Source organism: Hippopotamus amphibius, chromosome 2 (genome assembly GCF_030028045.1).
Source record: "Hippopotamus amphibius kiboko isolate mHipAmp2 chromosome 2, mHipAmp2.hap2, whole genome shotgun sequence".
Lineage (NCBI taxonomy): Eukaryota > Metazoa > Chordata > Mammalia > Artiodactyla > Hippopotamidae > Hippopotamus > Hippopotamus amphibius.
Genome location: NC_080187.1, coordinates 10,669,193 through 10,689,369, shown reverse-complemented (window position 1 = coordinate 10,689,369; position 20,177 = coordinate 10,669,193). Strand labels below are relative to the sequence as shown.

At 40.9% G+C, this 20,177-nt stretch overlaps 1 protein-coding gene across 8 annotated transcripts in view; it reads right to left on the bottom strand.

Moving 5' to 3' along the window:
* The window catches only part of GOLGA1 (golgin A1), a 49,150-nt gene that overhangs the window by 18,959 nt on the left and 10,014 nt on the right, over positions 1–20,177 (bottom strand). For 7 of the 8 annotated variants that reach the window (XR_009051411.1, XM_057722778.1, XM_057722781.1 and 4 more), the window contains 8 exons: positions 19,464–19,561; positions 18,039–18,071; positions 15,447–15,575; positions 14,973–15,142; positions 14,388–14,496; positions 5,117–5,242; positions 3,051–3,146; positions 335–430 (listed from right to left, as the gene is read on the bottom strand). Coding sequence is in view for 7 of the 8 variants with exons in the window: in XM_057722778.1 (XP_057578761.1) it covers positions 335–430; positions 3,051–3,146; positions 5,117–5,242; positions 14,388–14,496; positions 14,973–15,142; positions 15,447–15,575; positions 18,039–18,071; positions 19,464–19,561 (857 nt within the window). In the remaining variant the exon portion in view is untranslated. The remainder of the gene's footprint in view (positions 1–334; positions 431–3,050; positions 3,147–5,116; positions 5,243–14,387; positions 14,497–14,972; positions 15,143–15,446; positions 15,576–18,038; positions 18,072–19,463; positions 19,562–20,177) is intronic. The other variant, XM_057722783.1, reaches the window with a different exon arrangement.

Genomic DNA, 20,177 nt, shown 5'->3' with positions numbered 1-20,177 from the left:
AAGCCCTTGCCATCTTCTCCCCAAAGCCTGGAGCTGTTCTCCACAGCCCCGGCTGCAAGGTGGGGTTTGAGCATCAGTGGAGACACCACCTCCAACAGTCCCAGAACTAGGCTGGGCTCTATGGCCAGCTGTCAGGGGGAAACTAGCCAGTGGCTATCTCTCTGGGTAACTCAGACCCTCCAGCAAGTCCCGACTCCGTCTACCTGCAGCTGCCTATCTGCCCACAACTGTATCTAATACCATTCCAGAAGTTGGGAGTGAGTTTGGGGACCTGCAAAAGCATAAGGGGAAAGCATCAAGGGCCTAGAACACAGCAGCCGCAATACCCACTTACAAGCTCCTGAATCTGAGCTTCCTGAGCTGCCACAACATCACTGCTCTGTTTTAACTTCTCCTCAGAGGCCTGCAGGCTCTGCTCTAGTTCTTTCACCTGAGGGGGAAACACAAGCATCCTTTCGTTTAAAAGAAGCTGAGAAGTAACAAATGGCTTTAAAAATCAAATCTATTTAAATCATAAAACAGGTACATTAAAGAAAAACTTTTAATTAGGGTAAGAAAAGATGCTCTTAAGTCTACCATTATAAAATGCCATCATTCTAACAGTTTCTTACAGGCTGTTTTTATGGCTCTTCTTTCTTTCTGTACAACTTCATATACAATTCTAGTAAAAGTTTGTATTTTTCCTCCTTGCTCAAATTTCCTTCTATTTTTCCATGCAGTCTTCGGACCTTAGATTATTTCCTTAAAGGATGTTTCATAATTTCCTGAACCGCTGCCTACTGTGCTGGCATTCAGCTGTTTTCCATTTTGCACATAAAATAATGCAGCAGTTGACATCGTCATGCAAAAATTATTGACCTGGTTTGAATGACTTGCTTAGGATGGATTCCCAGAAGTGGCATTACTGCTGGTGATACAAACTTGGGTTTCCCTCATCCCATAAATACCGACCCAGTCTGAGTGTGTACCTGGCACTGCACTAGGACGCGAGGCCAGCACAGTGGACAGGGCAACACACTGTCCAGCACTGAGCCAGACGTGCCTCTTCAATACGGCGTTTTCATCTGACTCAAGCTAATTTCGCCAATTTCTCTTATAAAGTCCTCTTGTTTGCTGAATAAGATCTGCCCTGGGGGAACTTTATTATTAAAACATAAGCACATGGAAGGTTGCAGCTTTGTCAAGGACAAGCAGGTACCAAATGAGAAAAAGAATCTTTTTAGGTCTCATGATTCCTCATGTATGTTCACACATAACTTTTAACTGAAACTACCCCATGAGAACAGCGTGAGGAGTACTTCCGCAGAGGAGGACAGTAATGTTACTTGCTCATGATCACAAATTTTACTAGTGGTAGAGCCAGGACTGAAACCTAGCTTTTTAAACTCCTGGGCTCAGCAAATATCTATGCAAGTCCCACTTTGATGGCAGAACTCAAGAAAGATTCAGATCCTCAAAAGGTGATGCACAGCGTTATCACATGACCCAGCAAACCTACTCCTAGGAACACACCCGAGAGAAATGAAAGTACAAGCCCCCACAAAACCTTGCTCATACACTGATGTCCACCACAGCATTACTCACAACAGCCACAAGGTGGAAACAACCCAAACGTCCATGGACAAATGAATGGATAAACGAAACGTGATACATGTACAATGGAATCAAAGTCTTAAAAAGGCTTATTCAGCCTTAAAAAGGAATGAAATTTTGAAACATGCTATAACATGAATGAACCTTGACGACATTATCCTAAGTGAAATAAGCCAGACACAAAAAGATGATTCCACTAATACGAGGTACCTAGAGTCATCAAATTCACAAAAACAGAAAGTAGAATGGTGGTTGCCAGGGGCTGGAAGAGGAGAGAATGGGGAGTTACTGTTTTAACTGGCATAGAGTTTCAGTTTGAGGAGATGAAGAAGTTCTAGAAATCGATGGTGGTGATGGTTGCACCACAACATGAATGTACTTAATACCACTGTACACCTAGAAATGGTTGAAATGGTAAATTTTAAGTTATGTATATTTTATCACAACAAAAATATAGATATTCAGAAAGAGAACTGAATTATAATAAAACAATGCCATACTTCGAGAAAAATATAGCTTTACATATATTTATCAAGAAACAAGATATAAAAAATGAGCTAAGCATTTGCTCTGGTCTGAATGTTTGTGTCCCTCCAAAATTCATACACTAAAATCCTAATGTCTGACATGATGGTGTTAGGATGTGAGGTGTCTGGGAGGTACTTACGTCATGAGGGTGGTGCCCTCATGAATGGGATTAGTGTTCTTATAAGAGGCCCCACAGAGATCCCTTGCCACTTCCACCACTTTGCACTCACTAAGCTGTCAAGAAAACTAAAAGGCTGAGAAATGCCAATGCTAGAAAAGACAGAGATGCAGTGATAGGAAGTCTCATGCATGCTGGGAGAGTGGAGCCAGGCGCAGCCCTTCTGGGAACATTTCTGTCCTACTGAGTCACATGAAGACATACGCACTCGCTCTCCTCCTTAAGGCAATAGGGACAAGGATGTTCACTGCAGGGTAATCTGTGGTGACAGAAAGAAGGCAATCTGGATATCTAGCATCTAGTAGGTAACCTTAAAGAACAGCAGGTAAGAACAATGAAATGGACACAGAGAGCAGATGGAACAGTTAAAAGTAACAAAGAAGATATACGTATAGCTGTATCATTTACCTAAATTAACACACATACACACAAAACGTCACCCGTTTTAAGGTAATCCAACAACAAAAGAGTCTCTATTAACCACATTAGCATGGTTTCCTATGGGTGGGAGGGGAATGGGGACAAAAGGAGATAAAAGGGAATAAACAGAGAGGAGAACAACTTTCTGTGGAACAATGATGGTAACGTGGCATGAATGAAGAAAATAACTCCCTGCATGCTCTACAAGTAAGATCCAAAAGAGAATCCCTGCAGAAGAAAACCTCTGACCCAAGGGGATTCTCAGCCACAACCACGTCATCCAACCAGGGTACCACCCAGACACAGGAATCACTGGGAGTGAGGTCAGTACCCGAGTCTCCAGGTGGTCTATGGCCTTGGCCTGGCTGCTTCTGGCTGCCAAGAGCTGCTGTCTGGTATCCTCCAAATTCTGTTCAGCAAGTGTTTTCTGTAAGTGGAAAGAAGAGTAAAATAAGACAGTCATTTCTCCACTGAATAAATATTTACTGATATCTACAACATACTATGATTTGTGTGAGGCATGAGGGACACAAATACGCACCAAAAGCCCAAAACAGTTAATGGAGATAAAATTCACACATCATAAAGTGTACACAGATAAATCTGACAGTTTTCTGACCTTGAGGCTGGGGCAAAGACTAACCAAAAAAGTATATAACAGAGTGCAACAGTGTCCACAAAGCAGCAGCACAGAGCAGGAGATCCTCACTGCCTCAGGAAACTAGGAGGCTTCACTCTTCACAGCTGGCCAAGGCCTGAGGGAGCATGCAGCCAGAGGGAAGACACTAGAGGTATGAAACCACTCATGTGGGACATATGGGGAGCTACAGCTTGCCAAAAGTCAAAGTGATGATGGGTTCGGGTCAGGAAACAGGACTGGAAAGTTAGACAAAGGGCCAGATCACGAGAGAAGCTTTTTATGCTACAGAAGGAAGTTTGAACTTAACTCTGTAGGCCATATTTTTCAAAGTGGAGTCATCCAAACACTGGCATTAGACTTACCTGGGCGGGTGGGTGGGTGGGGGTTAAGTTTGAGGCCTTATTCTAGGCCTACTAAAATTAGAATTTCTGAAGGTAGGGCAATCAATCAATCAATCCATCCATCCATCCATCCATCCATCCATCCATCCATCCATCCATCCCGCCCACCCCCCTCCTCCCCACCCCCCTCCTCCCCCCCGTCAAATTTCTTGGCTATACTGCATGGTTGCAGGATCTTAGTTTCCTGACCAAGCACTGAACCTGGGCCAGTGCAGTGAAAGCGCAGAGTCCTAACCACTAGACCACCAGCGAATTCCCTAGAAATATATACTTGAAACAAACTCCCCCAGTAACTCCTACGCACGCTAAACTTTATAATAATGATGATGGCACAATAATGATTACAATATTAATAGCTGAAATATATTGAGACTCCATGATGTTCTCTAATTCTAATCACTTTCAAGTAACAATTCGATGTGTTTGGTACAATTACTAACCCTATTTTACAGAAGGGGAAAAAACACAACAAGATTAAGTTACTTGCTCTAAGTCAAAAATTAGTAAGTAGAGAGGTGAAATACAAACCTAGGGAGCCTGGTTCTAGAAATCAATCTACACCTCAGAACCCACATTACACTCACTGTAGACTATAGGATAATTGTGGAAGATCTTTAAGGGAGGGATGTAGTCAGAAATGTTGTTTGGAAAGATGAGTTTAGCAGTGAGTGTGGAAGACTGTGTCAGAGGGTGCAGGAGGAGAGACTGTTGCTGTGCAGGCTAGTCTGGAGACTTCTAACACAGACTAGGCCAGAGCAGCTCGAAGCCTGAAGTGGCAGTGGAGAGGAGATGGACATATTGAATCTGACTGAAGACAGAAAGTGAGGGGCTAATCTAGTCCCAGGGCTTTGGCTTTGTCACCTCTGTCATGGAGGAGAGAGCACAATGTGGGCAGACAACAAGCAAGTTCACCTATACCACTGGGCTAGGAGCCAGTCAGCTCAACTGCCTCCTAAGGAGAGTCCCCTTGCTGTCCAAAGCAATTCTCCCTCACGCCAAAGGCAGATGGTAACTATTTTCCTTGGCCAATGAAAAGTACAAAAGGGTAGGGAAGGAAAGCAGGGCAGTAAGACAACAGCCCAAGTGGTAGAAATCACTAGGTGGGGTTTATCAGTGATCAGGATGCCATTCCTTCACGTGCATCTCTGAACAAAGGACTCCCTTTCCATCAGGAAAATGTCACACACAGGTGACATGATGCTGTTTTTACTATAAGCAGAACAACCAAAAGTTGGAGGGAGTGTTCTTTTCACCAAGCTGTCTGAAGATTCTCTGGCTCTCTAACTCTAGGATTATATGAAATCTCCAGTTACCACTGCCCTGTCAACACTGGCCAGTCCAAAGAGAGCTACTTACCTCTTTTAGAAGTTCCTGCACATGTTCTTCCCCTGATAAGTTCTGCTCCAGTCTCTTCTCCAAGGATGCAATCTTCTCCTGCAAATGTGTGATGAGTTTTTCTTTCTCTTGAGTTTCAGCAGTGACCTGCAGGTGAAAGCAGAGATTACATTACATTCTCCCTCTCCCTTCCTTCCTGTCTCCTCTAGAATCATGTTTCTCTGAAATTCTGTTTCCAACTGCATCCTAGAAGAACATACAGCCAGGAAATCTTCCCTGAAAACGGAACAGAGAAGATATGAGATCAGAACCCAACACTACTCAGATATTTGTTTCAGGCCAAGTGCAGCAAGCAGCAAATGCTCCCAATTTAAGCACCTGACAATCTGGGAAGGAAGAATGCTATTACATCTGTGGGATCTAGCCAGGACCCTGCGAAGATGTTCCTCCTCTCTAAAATATCCCCTGTACTGTTGTGACCTACTAGGTAAAGGAATGCTCCTCCTCCCACTCTCATCGAGCATAGGTTTAATCCTATCAATCCACAGTGCAACAGGACCTACAACTTTACACCAGATACCAACAACCAACAGAGGTAATTCCACTGAAAAAGCTCCCAACCAGCCCTACAATGACCTACAGAACAATACATCTAGAAATGTGGGGCTGGATGAAGCAGTCATGATACCAATGCAGCTGCCTTAAGGCTGAAGACAGAACTGAAACAATGATATTCACCCTGGCTCACAGCACAGGGACCACCTCTGAACCACAGCAGCACCTTACACCATGGCCCCAGATCAACAGCTGCCCGCTTATTTATTTCAGTCTATCTCTTTAGCAGTGTTGGTAGTGGGGGCAGTGGTGGGTTAGGACTAACTTTGTTCCTTTCACTACTGCCAATCTTCAAATGCTGCTCAACATCAAAACTGAGGATCCAGACAAATTCAACATGACCTGGAGGCTGGGTGAAGAGCCAAGAAGAAGTGAAGACAACTCCCAAATCTGTGGCTCAGATGCCTGGATGAATGGTAACATTTTGCAAGGCAGAGAACACAGGAGGGAGAAGTAGTGTGACAGGAAAGAAAAAGGTTTTGGTCAGGCTGACCCATCTTTAATGGGTCTCTTACTAATAACGTTGATAACAGTAATAACTGCATATAGCATGGTGCAGGAGCAGCTACAGTTTGCAAAGCATGTGCAAGCACTTCCTCTAGTCCTTACAACCACCCTTCACTGTGCCCATTTACAGGGAAACTGAAGCTTAGGGACTAGCCCAACAGCACACACCTTGGTGAAAGAATAAGGATTCAAACCCAAACCTTCTTAAACCAAAGCCTACACTCCTTAGAAGGAGTACACATCAATACGAAAGTGAGAGATACAGGTGACCCTTCCAAGTAAAAACTAAGAGAGCAAACAAGTCTTACATAAGTCACCATGCTGAGCAGATTCAGGGACAGAAAAAGAATCAGTTGCCAATTTCCATTTAGTTTTCTTGTGTACCACAGCCCACATACAGCAATTCCCCATACTCCAGCTGTTTTACTTCAGGCTCTCAGCACCTAATGTGAGCTAACACCATAAAGATTTCCCACTAAGATCAGGTACAAGGTAAGGATGTCCCCTCTCACCACTCCTTTTCAACATCATCTGGAAGTTCTTGCTAATGCAATAAGGCAAGACAAGGAAATAAAAGGCACGGAGATTGGGAAGGAAAACATCTGCCTTTGCAGATGATATGATCATCTATGCAGAAAATCAAAATTAATCAACAAAAAAACTCCCGGGGGCTTCCTGGGTGGTGCAGTGGTTGGGAGTCTGCCTGCCAATGCAGGGGACATGCGTTCGATCCCTCCTCCATGGGGATCCCACATGCTGTGGAGCAACTAATCCCATGTGCTGCAACTGCTGAGCTCATGTGCCTCAACTAGAGAGCCTGCGTGCTGCAAACTACAGAGTTCATGCACCCTGAAGCCTGTGTACCACAACTAGAGAAGACAAAACCCACATGCCACAACTAGAGACAAGCCTGCGCGCTGCGACAAAAGATCCTGCATGCCTCAACGAAGATCCTGTGTGCTGCAACTAAGACCCAACACAGCCAAAAATAAATAAAATATTAAAAAAAAAAACCCACAATACTATTTATACTAAGACTCCAAAAATGAAATACTTAGGTATAAATCTAACAAAATATGTACAAGATGTATATGAGTAAAACTATAAAACTCTGAACAATGAAAAATTTTCAAATTATTAATTAAATAATTAATTTATTGGCTGCCCTGGGTCTTTGTTGCTGCACATGGGCTTTCTCTAGTTGCAGTTTGCAGGGGCTACTCTTCGTTGCAGTGCGTGGGCTTCTCATTGCGGTGGCTTCTCTTATTGTAAAGCACGGGCTCTAGGTGCGTGGCCTTCAGCAATTGTGGCACACGGGCTCAGTAGTTGTGGCTCAAGGGCTTTAGAGCACAGGCTCAGTAGTTCTGGTGCACGGGCTTAGTTTTACGTGGCATGTGGGATCTTCCTGGACCAGGGCTCAAACCTGTGTCCTCTGCATTGGCAGGTGGATTCTTAACCACTGCACCACCAGGGAAGTCCTGATCAATGAAATTTAAAAAATTGAAATATATGGACTGATATTCCATGTTCATGGATACGAAAGACTCAATATTGTCAAGAAATCAGTTCTTCCAAACTTGATCTACAGATTCAATGCAATCCAAATCAAAATCCCAGCAAGTTATTTTATGGATATCAACAAACTGATTCTAAAGTTTATATGGAGAGGCAAAAGATCCAGAATAGTCAACATAATAAGAAAGGAGAAGAACAAAGTCAGAGGACTGACACTATTTGACTTTAACACTTACTGTAGTGGAGGTTGGTTCAAGATGGCGGAGTAAAAGGACGTGTGCTTACCCCCTCTTGCGAGAACATCAGAATCACAATTACTTGCTGAACAATCATTGACAGGAAGACACTGGAACTCACCAAAAAAGATACCCCACATCCAAAGACAAAGGAGAAACTGCAATGAGACAGTAGGAGAGGCACAACTGCAATAAAATCAAATCCCAAAACTGCTGGGTGCACAACTCACAAACTGGAGAACAATTATACCAAAGAAGTCCACCCATTGGAGTGAGGGTTCTGAGCCCCACATCAGGCTTCCCAACGTAGGGGTCTGGCAGCAGGAGGCAGAATCCCTGGAGAATCAGACTCTGAAGGCCAGTGGGATTTGATTACAGGACTTCCACAGGATTGGGGGAAACAGAGACTGCACTCTTGGAGGGCACACAAAGTAGTGTGCGCACCAGGACCCAGAGGGAAGGAGCACTGACCCCATAGGAGACTGAACCAGATCTACCTGCTAGTGTTGGAGGGTCTCTTGCAGAGGCAGGGGTGGCTGTGGCTCACCACAGGGACAAGGACACTGGCAGCAGAAGTTCTGCGAAGTATTCATTGGCATGAACCCTCCAGGAGTCTGCCAGCCATTAGCTCCGCCAAAGAGCCTTTAAGCTCCAGTGTTGGACAGCCTCAGGTGAAACAACCAACAGGGAGGGAATTCAGCCCCACTCATCAGCAGACAAGCAGATTAAAGTTTTACTGAGCTCTGCGCATCAGAGCAACACTCAGCTCTACCCACCACCAGTCCCTGCCATCAGGAAGCATGCACAAGCCCCTTAGATAGCCTCATCCACCAGAGGGCAGGCAGCAGTACCAAGAAGAACTATAATCCTACAGCCTGCAGAACGAAAACCACAATCACAGAAAGACAGACAAAATGAAAAGGTGGAGGACTTTGTACCAGATGAAGGAACAAGATAAAACCCCAGAAAAACAACTAAATGAGGTGGAGATAGGCAACCTTCCAGAAAAAGAATTCAGAATAATGATAGCGAAGATAATCCAGGACCTCAGAAAAAGACTGCATGCAAAGATCGAAAAGATGCAAGAAAAGTTTAAAAAAGACATAGAAGAATTAAAGAACAAACAGAGATAAGCAATACAATAACTGAAATGAAAAATACAGTAGAAGGAATCAATAGCATAATAACTGAGGCAGAAGAACAGATAAGTGACCTGGAAGACAGAATGGTGGAAATCACTGCTGTGGACCACAATAAAGAAAAAAGAATGAAAAGAAATGAAGACAGCCTAAGAGACCTCTGGAACAACATTAAATGCACCAACATGCACGTTATAGGGGTCCCAGAAAGAGAAGAGAGTGAGAAAGAATCAAAGAAAATATCTGAAGAGATTATAATCGAAAACTTCCCTAACATGGGAAAGGAAACAGCCACCCAAATCCAGGAAGCGCGGAGAGTCCCAGGCAGGATAAACTTAAGGAGAAACATGCCAAGACACATAATAATCAAACTGACAAAAATTAAAGACAAAGAAAAATTATTAAAAGCAACAAGGGAAAAATGACAAATAACATACACGGGCACTCCCATAAGGTTAACAGCTGATTTCTCAGCAGAAACTCTGCAAGCCAGCAGAGAGTGGCATGATATGTTTAAAGTGACGAAAGGGAAGAACATACAACCAAGAATACTTTACCCAGCAAGGATCTCATTCAGACTCTACAGAGAAATCAAAAGCTTTACAGACAAGCAAAAGCTAAGAGAATTAAGCACCACCAAACCAGCCCTACAACAAACGCGAAAGGAACTTCTCTAAGTGGGAAACACAAGAGAAGAAAAGGACCTTTCATAAAAGGTAACTCAAAATGGATCACAGACCTAAACGTAAAACTCAAAACTATGGAACTCCTAGAAAATAACATAGGAGAAAACCTAGATGACCTTGGATATGACAATGACTTATTAACTACAACATCAAAGCCACGATCCATGAAAGAAATAATTGAAAAGCTGGACTCCATCAAAATTAGAAACTTCTGCTGTGCAAAAGATGATGTCAAGAGAATGAGAAGACAAGCCACAGACTAGGAGGAAATATTTGCAAAAGACACATTTGATAAAGGCCTATTATCTAAAATATTAAAAAACTCTTAAAACTGAACAATTAAAAAAAACCCTCAAAAATAAGAAAACAAATGGCCCACGGCAAACACAAAAAAGGTATAAGAATTGGAAAGAAACAAAATTGTCTTTATTTGCAGATGATATGATTGCTAGACTCTATAGACTTATTACTAAGCTTAATAAGTTAATAAGTTGCACAAAATAACTGATACACAAATATTTCTATATGCTAGCAACAAATACAAAAAATAACATTTAAAATGATACAACTGAGGATTGGTGTAAAAAACATTAAGCACCTAGGAATAAATTTAACAACAGATAACAAACCTTTATGGAAAAAAATGACAGAACCCTATTGAGAGTCATTTTTAAAGAAACAGCAACATCGAATATCTAGAGAGACAGACATTATGTTCAGATAAGAAAACTCGCATCATAAAGTAATCATTGCTCCCCAAATGCATCTTCAGATTCAATGCAATTCCAGTCAATATCACACCAGGTTTTTCAATGAGCCTGACAAGTCGTCCTGTGGAAGAGCAACAGGCCAAGGATATTTAAGATACTCCTGAAAAAGAACTAGGTGGGGAGACTTGTCTTGTCAGACACCAGGACTTATGCTAATACTGTACCGAGTAAGGTAACACATAGTATTGTGCAAATACCACTGTGGCATACACCCCAGCGTCCAGGAGTGGTCCCATGTACAAATGATAAAGCTGGCAGTGCAGATCAGTGAGAAAACAGATTTTTCAATAAATGGTATGAAAACAATTAAAAAAAATAAGACAGATCCCTTTCTTACACTAAAATCACATTTCATGGCTGTTAAAGACTTGAAAATAAAGTCAATACTATAAAACTTTCAGATAATAATACGGGAGAATAATGTTATGATTCTGAGTGAGGAAAGATTTTTTGAAAACACAGAAGTATAAACTTAAAGGAAAACAATAAATTCAACTATACTAAAATGAAGAGCATATGTTCACAGAAGAAACTGTAGAGTGTGAAGAGAAGCCCGAAACTGGGAAAAGATATTTGCAACCCTTAATAACTGACCGAGGAGCATGGTAGTCAGGATATATATAAAGAATTTCCACAATTAATGAGAAAAAGGCAGAAAATGCAACACCAAATGGGCAAAAGGTTTGAACCAGCACTTCACAGAAGAGCATGAATGACTGATAAACATACGAAAAGATGCTCTACTTCTTTAATAACCTGGGAAAAGCAAATTAAAATCAAGGTGAGAGGGAATTCTCTGGTGGTACAGTGGTTAGGACTCTGCACTTTCACTGCCAAGGGCTCAGGTTCAATCCCTGGTTGGGGAACTAAGATCCCACAAGCTGTGCAGTGTGGCCAAAAAAAAAAAATCATGGTGAGAAAATATTTCACATTCACCAGACTGGCAAAAATTGAAAGTTTGACAATACTCCACCTTGTCAAGGAAGCAGAGCAACCCAATTCTTATACAGTGCTGGTGAAAGTTTGTAAATTATTACAACTACTATGGAAAAAACTGGGCATTATCTAGTAAAGTTGAAAAGTACAAATCTTTTGACTCAAGATTTCATATCTCAAATATACCCTAGGGTTAACTCTTTCATAGGCAGACAAAAGTTCACAGCAGCCTTATCTATAAAAGCAAAAACCAGAAACACCCTACTGTTCACTGTCAATAGAATGGATAAATAAATTCTAGTAACTTCATACTACACAGCTGAGAAAAGATTAAATTATAGCAGCATGTGTCCATATGAATGTGTCTCAGAATACAATCTCGAGCACAGAAAGCTAGTATGAGAAGAATACCTACAGCACTTCATTTATATAATAAGCACGATAAATGAAAGACGATACCGTTTAGGGACACAATTATAAAGCAAAGCAAGGAAGTGGAACGATTCCTGGATAGTGCTTACTTAAGTAGGAAAAAAGAATGGGATAGAAGAGTAAAGGGCACACCAAGAATCTCAAAGGTAAACATAGCGTTGTTTTTCTTAGCCTGCGGAGTAGTAGCTACACGGTGGTTCGTTAGCTTGTTATACGCGTTACCTATGTTTCATAAATATTATTTCACTCCTGCTCAATATTAACACGCACGGCAAAACTGACTCCAAACTCATCACCCTTGTCAGAAAACTGCCCTCCGCTAGCGCTCCCTCAGCCTGATGACTGGCAACGTCAGCCATTCAGCTGATTAAGCCAGAAACCCAGGAACCGTCCCTAACACCTCCCTTTCTCTTGTTCCTCTCCTATATTTACCACATTACCAAGTGGCTCCGTCTCCTCATTATTTCTCAAATTTATCTACTCCCCCATTTTTTCCATCCCAACTCTGGTCAAAGCCACCATCTTATGCCTGGACAACTGCAAGAGCTTCCTACCTGGAAGCCCCGTCAGTGCTTCCTCTGACAGCCAGAGCAATCCTCTCCCTTACTCAGTGTTGCCCATCCAGCCTTCTTCCGGTTCCTTGAAGGCGCTACTCCTTTCACTGCCTCAGAGTCTCTCGGTTTGTTGTTCGTGCTACTCCCTGTTTAACATTCTCTGCCATCACTCCTCCCCCTCCAGCTTCAGCAGTTCATCTCAGTTCACGTGTCACTTCCTCACGGGAAGTGTTCTGACTCCAAAGCTAGATCTGATTTGATGCCCTCTCCAACAGGATCTCACAGCATCCTGTAGTTTTCCTTCACAGCACTCATCACAGTTTATAATTATATGTTTATGTAACTATTGATTAATGTCTCACTTCCCCTCTAGACTAAGTTCCACAAGGGCAAGGGTGATATCCGTTTTGCTCACCCTAGTATTTCTAACACCCAGTGCACAGAGCTTGACACATAATAAAGCTCCAATTATATTTTTAGAATGAATGAGGGAACTTTGTGGGACCAGAGTCTGGAAAATTAGTTTTTCCAATTATGAAATGGATGGATGGTTCTAATTGATATCAAACGGTCTGGTGAATCCCAAAGTTTTGTGTCTGTTATCCCCTGAACCCCCACACCCCCAAATGTACTTTGTACCCTTCTGTCTTCTCTGCTTCCTGCTGTCCTACCCATTCTTGAAATTCCAGTTCCTCCAAGAAGAGTTCCTTGACTCCTGCACTGGAAATGCACTCTACCTATGGCATAACTTTTGCATTTGAAAAATCTATTTCACTTATTTGGGACTTACTGAGTTGTGAACTTTTTTCTTGTCACAGGAGGACTGAGTTCTATAATGAAATAGTAAGCCTCTGAGACAAAACACTATATGTATTTAGATTTTCAGTTCATTGGAGGGAGGGACCTGCTATCACAGTCATCCATTTGTGTAAGATCTATTTACTGGGTGTTCCTTGTTGTGAGGCAACAAAACCCAGTAGAACAAACATGAGCTTTGATGTAAGACTTGGTTTAGAATCCAGCTCTGTCATGTACTGTATAACTTTGAACAAGGTATATGACCTCTCTTGGTTTCTATTTAGGTATCTGTAAGTACGCTAATAGCTAAAAGGGATATACAGACTTCTCTTTCACACAAATCTTACTGTACTGTAATGATTCTGTAAGTCTCTGTTGTGGTTGAGATTAGCGGTTCTCAGGGGATAAGGGTAGGGTTTTTGGTACCACCTGTTAGGGGGTGTTTTGTCAAATGGGGAGAAGGGCTGGACTGTCATTGCCTGAAGGATGCTGCTGGCATTCAGGACACAGGGGCCAGGAAAGCTAAACATCCTGCAGTGCAAGGGACAATTATACAATACAAACTGTTCTGCTCAAAATGGTGATAAGAAACACACCACTGAGAAACACTACAGTCAATAATGATATTAGTATTGTTCACCTTTATATTCTCAAAATTTAGCACAGGCCTTGAGTAGAAGCATGAAAAACTGTTGGCCAAACAAAAAATGAACAGCAATGATATCATTTATGTGTATTTGAACAAAATGGATTAGAACCAGGTATGTCAAAGGTACAAGTCTGGCCATGTCAATCACCACTGCTCTGTTTTCTTGTGCTCAAGGTCCATGACTAGTACTTTTACATATTTGAGCAGATCAAATGGTGTGCTTTGAGAGTTCCTGTCAGGACAATACTGACCTCTTCTGTTAAGCAACCCTTGCTCAGTTACATGGCCCAGTCCATCTGGACACAGCCTGGCTAGACCAGGAACTAGGGCAATGTCAACGGCACGCGAAACACAAGTTTCACCAGCCACCCTGAGGCGAAAATATCTGGCAGATTTAGTTTTTATTCCATTCATGAATCTTAGCAACTTGGGTCCACTGCTAGTATGCTACTTACCTTTTGCAAATCAATGGAAAGTTGCTGAATGAATGCTTGGAGCTCCTGTTCCTTTTGCTCCAGGGCTGTGATCTTTTCTGCACCTGTTTTTGAAGCTGTCACATGATCTCTGTATCGAAAGAAATCAGACAATGAACAAATTTGGATATCTCACCTAAGACACATTCTTCCACAAGAAAAATACAGATGGTTCTTTCCATGTCAGGGTTGCAAACATTATCGACATTTATCGAAGATTATCGATGGAAAAGACTCCTTGACTCTCTCTGAAGCAGAAGCCCCAAGAGAAAAAAATTCCACCCAGGTTTAGGCAAGAAATCCTGATCTGCCTTTGGCTACTCAATAGCTTAGCAACTAAAACATACTAAATTGCTCAGGTCTGAGCCTAGGCAGGTGAAGGGGAATGAGGGTTTGGGGAAGTAGGGGGGGGCTCTTAAAGCCCTAGGCAAGTAAGGACAAGTCCAGAAGACTTTGCCAGAACTAAGATCAGAAAGTGCTGCAGTGAGCAATGGGGAAAGATGGGTGGGCTGCAGCCAGAGTTACACTAACACCGCTTCCCACGGGCCCCACAGACCAAGCAAGAACCTCTGCTCTTCCAGCGCTGAGTAGTGTCTCTGCAGTTCTTCTAGCTTCTGGCTTAAGTTTGCTGACATCTGATTGGAGGTCATCAACTCCTCCTGGGTGCGACTAAGTTCTCTGGTACATGCCTCCAACTCTTGCTCCATTTTCCCCAAACTTTCTTCTTTTTTTAAAAGCTGATACAAAGATAGAAAGTTTCACTGGGCCACTGCTAAGAAACACACTTGTAAAAAAATCTGGACCAATGATGCACACTTTCGTAACATTTTTGAGTTTAGAAGAGGTCTTATGTGCCCAGTAGTTTAAAAAGAAAAAGGAAATACATTTCAAACAGAACTTTTCCACTTTAACAAATTGAAAAACATACAAATATGATTAATATCAAAGACAACTAAGGTGTGTTTATCAGCAGTTAGAGAGCGATGACTAGCAAAATCAGAGTAACTAATTACCTATTTAGGATTTAGCAAAAATGTGTACCATGTGCTTTACTTTACTTAGCTCCTGCTGCTGGAACCCCTCTAATTCATCCATTTCATCTCTCCTTTGGAAAAGATTCAAACTCTGGTTCTTCATTTCCTGTAACTGAGCTGTCAGAAATCTTTTATCCTATGCAGAAAGAAGATATCAGCTCAGGCAACTAGGACATTAGAAATTCATATTATACAAGCAGAATTCTTAATAAAGGAAAATCTTAAGGCAACCCCTCATCAGTAGCTATAATACATTGATAATGGGAAGCTCTATGGTAATTATTTACAAAATTATCTATAAATTCTTTAAGTTAGAAATAAATATGTTTTCAATGACAGCTGTGAAAAGGGGAACAAGAGCAACAATTACTTAACACTTGAAAAGTGCTTAACTTTGATTACCAACTCCAGATATCCATTCTACACATCTATCTCAATGACATAATTAACTGGCTGAATAACATGAATAACTGAAACAAGTCTGAATGCTCTTAAAAAATTAGATGCATTTACGGGGATATGTGTATAAAAAACAGATGATTGAACTTGGTGTACCCCCAAAAAAATAAAAAAATAAAAAAAATAAAAAAAAAACGAAGGAAAAAAAATTAGATGCATTTAAGCAGAATCGATTTCAATTAGTAAGTTCAGATATCAAGGCAACAAAAATTAGACATGACTGGTGTCAGGAGGTTACAATTTACTAAATAATAGCTTCCCGAGATGGATTCTCTTCAGGACAAACCCTGCTGCTGCAGTTTCCAATTCTTAATTGAAAAGAAATTAATACAGTCTAAAAATAACATTTCCCAAAACCACAGTGGCTTAAAAGACCTACACAGATGTCTCATTACTCTTTCCTGGTCTAAAATACTTCCCAACCCCTCCAGCAGTGGGGCAGGGCAGGGCAGTGGGGAGGAGAGGGAAGCTCTTAGTGAGCTGAAGCAGATTTTATTTGGTTGAGTCCTACATGGATTCCCCCATAACATAATTTTAAAAGATGAAAAAAAAAAGTCCAATGAGAATTCAACTGCTACAATCTTAAGACTTTCTTTCAAGATAAGAAAACTTTAACCTAACCCATACTTTCATATTTAAGAAGACCATAATTAATAACATGTTTGGATATATTTTTTTAAAGCACAAGTTTCTTTGGGAGATCGCTTGACTTTTCTATAATTCTTTCCTTACATAAATACGTTAAGGCAGGGACTTCCTAGGTGGTGCAGTGGTTAAAAATCTGCCTGCCAATGCAGGAGACACGGGTTCGATCCCTGCTCCACAAAGATTCCATTAAAAAAAAAAAAAAATACGTTAAGGCATTCTGATAGCTTGCATAATCAGATTTCTACAGAACATAGAAAATCGCTGGCTTAACTTGGTGTTTTATCCCAAGAATGGAGCAATAATAAAACTCATCTGTTTAATAAAATTAACAGTAAATATATTTTACAACTGAATATACCAATCTAAGAAATAATTTTCTCGACTTCCCTGGTGGTCCAGTGGCTAAGACTCTGCGCTTCCAATGCAGGGGGCCTGCGTTCAATCCCTAGTCAGGGAACTAAGATCCCACATGCCGCATGGTGTGGGCAAAAAATAATAATAATAATTTTCTACCATAAAGAGTAACTTAGGAGCACTCAGTGAAAACAAGGAATGGATTAGGAAGCAGCACATAATTTAGACTGAGCAAACTGACTATTGATTATTTTAAATTAAAATGTGTTTCTAATTGTAGGTGTGAAATTTCATCTTCCTGTTCATGTCTAGGAGCCAGGAATATATTACATAAGGCACCTACACAGTGTTACACAAGCTATGGTGCTGGAATAATCAATTCTCATCTCTGTCTAGCTAAGAAGTTCTCTTATCTGCTCAATGCTGAGCCTTCAAAAATGCCCTCCTTCCCTACTGCACCCTCAAAAACTACTCCTAATGTTACCACTATGTCAATCAGGGCCCCAGCAGGAAACAGACTCAAAGTAGATATTCTGCAGACAGTCTAATAAAGGGACTTTTCAAAGCTGTGGGTTGGGTAAGAAAACCCAAAAGAGATGATGTGCTAGTAACAGTTGGGCATAAAGGGGCAAAGGGATAAACAGGTTACAGGAAAGACAGAAAGAGAAATTCTATCAGAGGGTGAACCAAGGGTCCAACTGAAGCTGTGACCTTTGGGCATGGGATGCAACCAAATTGAAGGGCTCTCACATGGAGATGGCTGGGGGAATAAACTTCCCGACCACACTTTTCCACACATAGTTTTTATGGTGTTCCCCACTGGCGCACTCAATTAGAAGCCAGAGGGCAGTGGAGCCCTGCTGATGCAGTCCCTATCAGCCTTCAGATACACAGAGAAAGATGGGGAGTGAGGGGGGGTGGCAGGGAGAGTATATCAGGAGGAGCAAACAAAAGATGTCCAGTGCATCCACCAAGAAAAAGGAAGACATGAGCTTTCCAAGTCAGTGTCTAATCACCTAGTGCCCTGTTTCCACAAGGTGGTACAGCAATCAGTGTTCTAGGTACCGGAGAAAGTATTTTCCAAGCTCCAAAGAAGAGCCCAACATTCACGATGAGACAAAAATAAAAATGAACTAACCTTTTCAAGCTGATCCACTTTTTCTGACCATTCCTAAAACAAAACAAAACAAAAGTACAGTTTTCAGGGAAGAGTATCAATAATATCAAGATTTTCAGAAAACAAAATAAACTCCCCACCCCCAAGCAACCAATCAACCAAACAAAATAGCAAACCATAAGAAACCATGAAGTTGGCTTAATAGTAAGAAAGCCAAGAGTCCTAAAAGGAAAAGAAAATGAACTTTAAATAAAATTCTAAGGTACAAATATAAGCCTGCAAATTTTAACTAAGCAGAGCACCTAAACAAAGCTGCAGCTTTCAGCTTATTCCTAAGTGTTTTTCTATGAGTACTATTATTTCTTGGAAGTGGGTAGCTACGACCAGCCAAGTTGGTAACTCCACAACTGCTGTTTAAAAATTAATTTACTGAAAAACAGGCAGTGTGTGGGAGGTGGTCTTCAGTAGCCCCTTATCATTATTTTCCTTCTCATTCTGACTTTACCAATATCTTTTATGGCATCTGGTAAAAGTTAAAGGAGAGGGAATTATGCCTTTTATTCACCAATTGCAGAAGACGGGAAAAAATAACCACTGGTAGAAAAGGCTATATACCAACTGCCTAAAATCAGATTTCACCAATTTTAGATTATCTCTTCATTTATATACACTCATACCACAGTTATTCACTAAGTATTGGTGAATGATGTTTTTTTCTGGCTAGTAAATGTCTGAGATGACTAATACACACTGTAAAACAAGTCAACCCACCACTCCGCCTACTGCAGATGAAATAAATTATGTATTTTCTTAAAATGAAATGTAATATAATAAATTATCACTACAATATTTTGATGCTTATCTTAAATTTAAAATACCATTGAACAACATACACTTTTATAATTACTGTAATAGCCAGTAATAGTATTGTTTTCCTCTCTTACTGCATTCATTCCGCATCTTTCAATGGATGGTTCTATTGAGATTACAGGTTTCTCTCAGTCTAGTTGGTTGGGGATGAAGAAACTTGGGACAGAGGTTGTAAGAACTATATACCTCATGGATGATGGCCAGCTTGATAGTATCTTCTCCACTATAAAGGCAAGTGTTTTGGGACTAGGCTTGCAGACAAGTTTTTGGAGGGCAGAGACTTTTTTCCTTATCTTGGAGCTCACCACCACATTACGGACACGCTACTTTCCTCTCCATTTTACAAAGCTACACAGTTTGGAAAATGATACTCTCACATTATGGATACATGTCATGATTATAACTGTAAAGTTTCTTAATAATTTCCCACCCTAAGGCCAAATGAAATCTCAAAGAACTTATGTAGCACTCCTTTTCTCCTAGGTTGTAAATATTTTCTACCACGTTTATGGCATTTTGAAATCATGTCACTAAGTGAAATCTTTCCACCAGTCTTGGGCAGTGCATATAAAATACCTGGTCCTTTCTGGCTAATGCCAAAGCCAGTCCTTCTGCCATTTTGGCTCTGTTGGCTTGGAATGTCTCATTCTGCTCTTGAAATTTCCGCATGGAAGCTGTTAACAAAGAAGCTCTATTTGAGATATGGAGGTATTTCAGAAACAGCACGTCAAATAGCCCATGTGATTACTTTACAACTGTCACCTAACAAAAAAGGCCAAGTCACATAAGTGGATTATGAGACTGAGAAAAACCTGACCCACCATGACTTTCCCAGAATATTTTGGCCTTAGCAATAGACCACAGTTTTGTTTTAGCTTGTTTCCAATTGTTTTTGGCTTTTTGTTATAGTCAAGTATGTACATTTAGGAAGATGCCAAAGGGTAACTTTTAAAATGATACAGTGATAGAACACTGAGTTAGGTTGCCAGAAAACACCAATGCTATTGCTTATTGCTAAGTGACAGCTACTATTACTTTATTCGAATTAAAACAAAAAGTCAAAACAAAGCAAAACAAAAAAACCCTTTCTTTCAGTTTATTTTCCTTAAATTTTTTTTTTTAGTATATGTTGTATCAACCAAAAATAACTTTCTACTTCTGTTAGCATCTTTCTTGGATTGAACTCAAAGGAGAACATATGATTTAGGGTAAACAAAATGTATGTTCTACTGTTAGAGAAGTGGTGACAGAGATTTCCCCCAGTTATTGAACAAAGCAGCAATGAAGCTA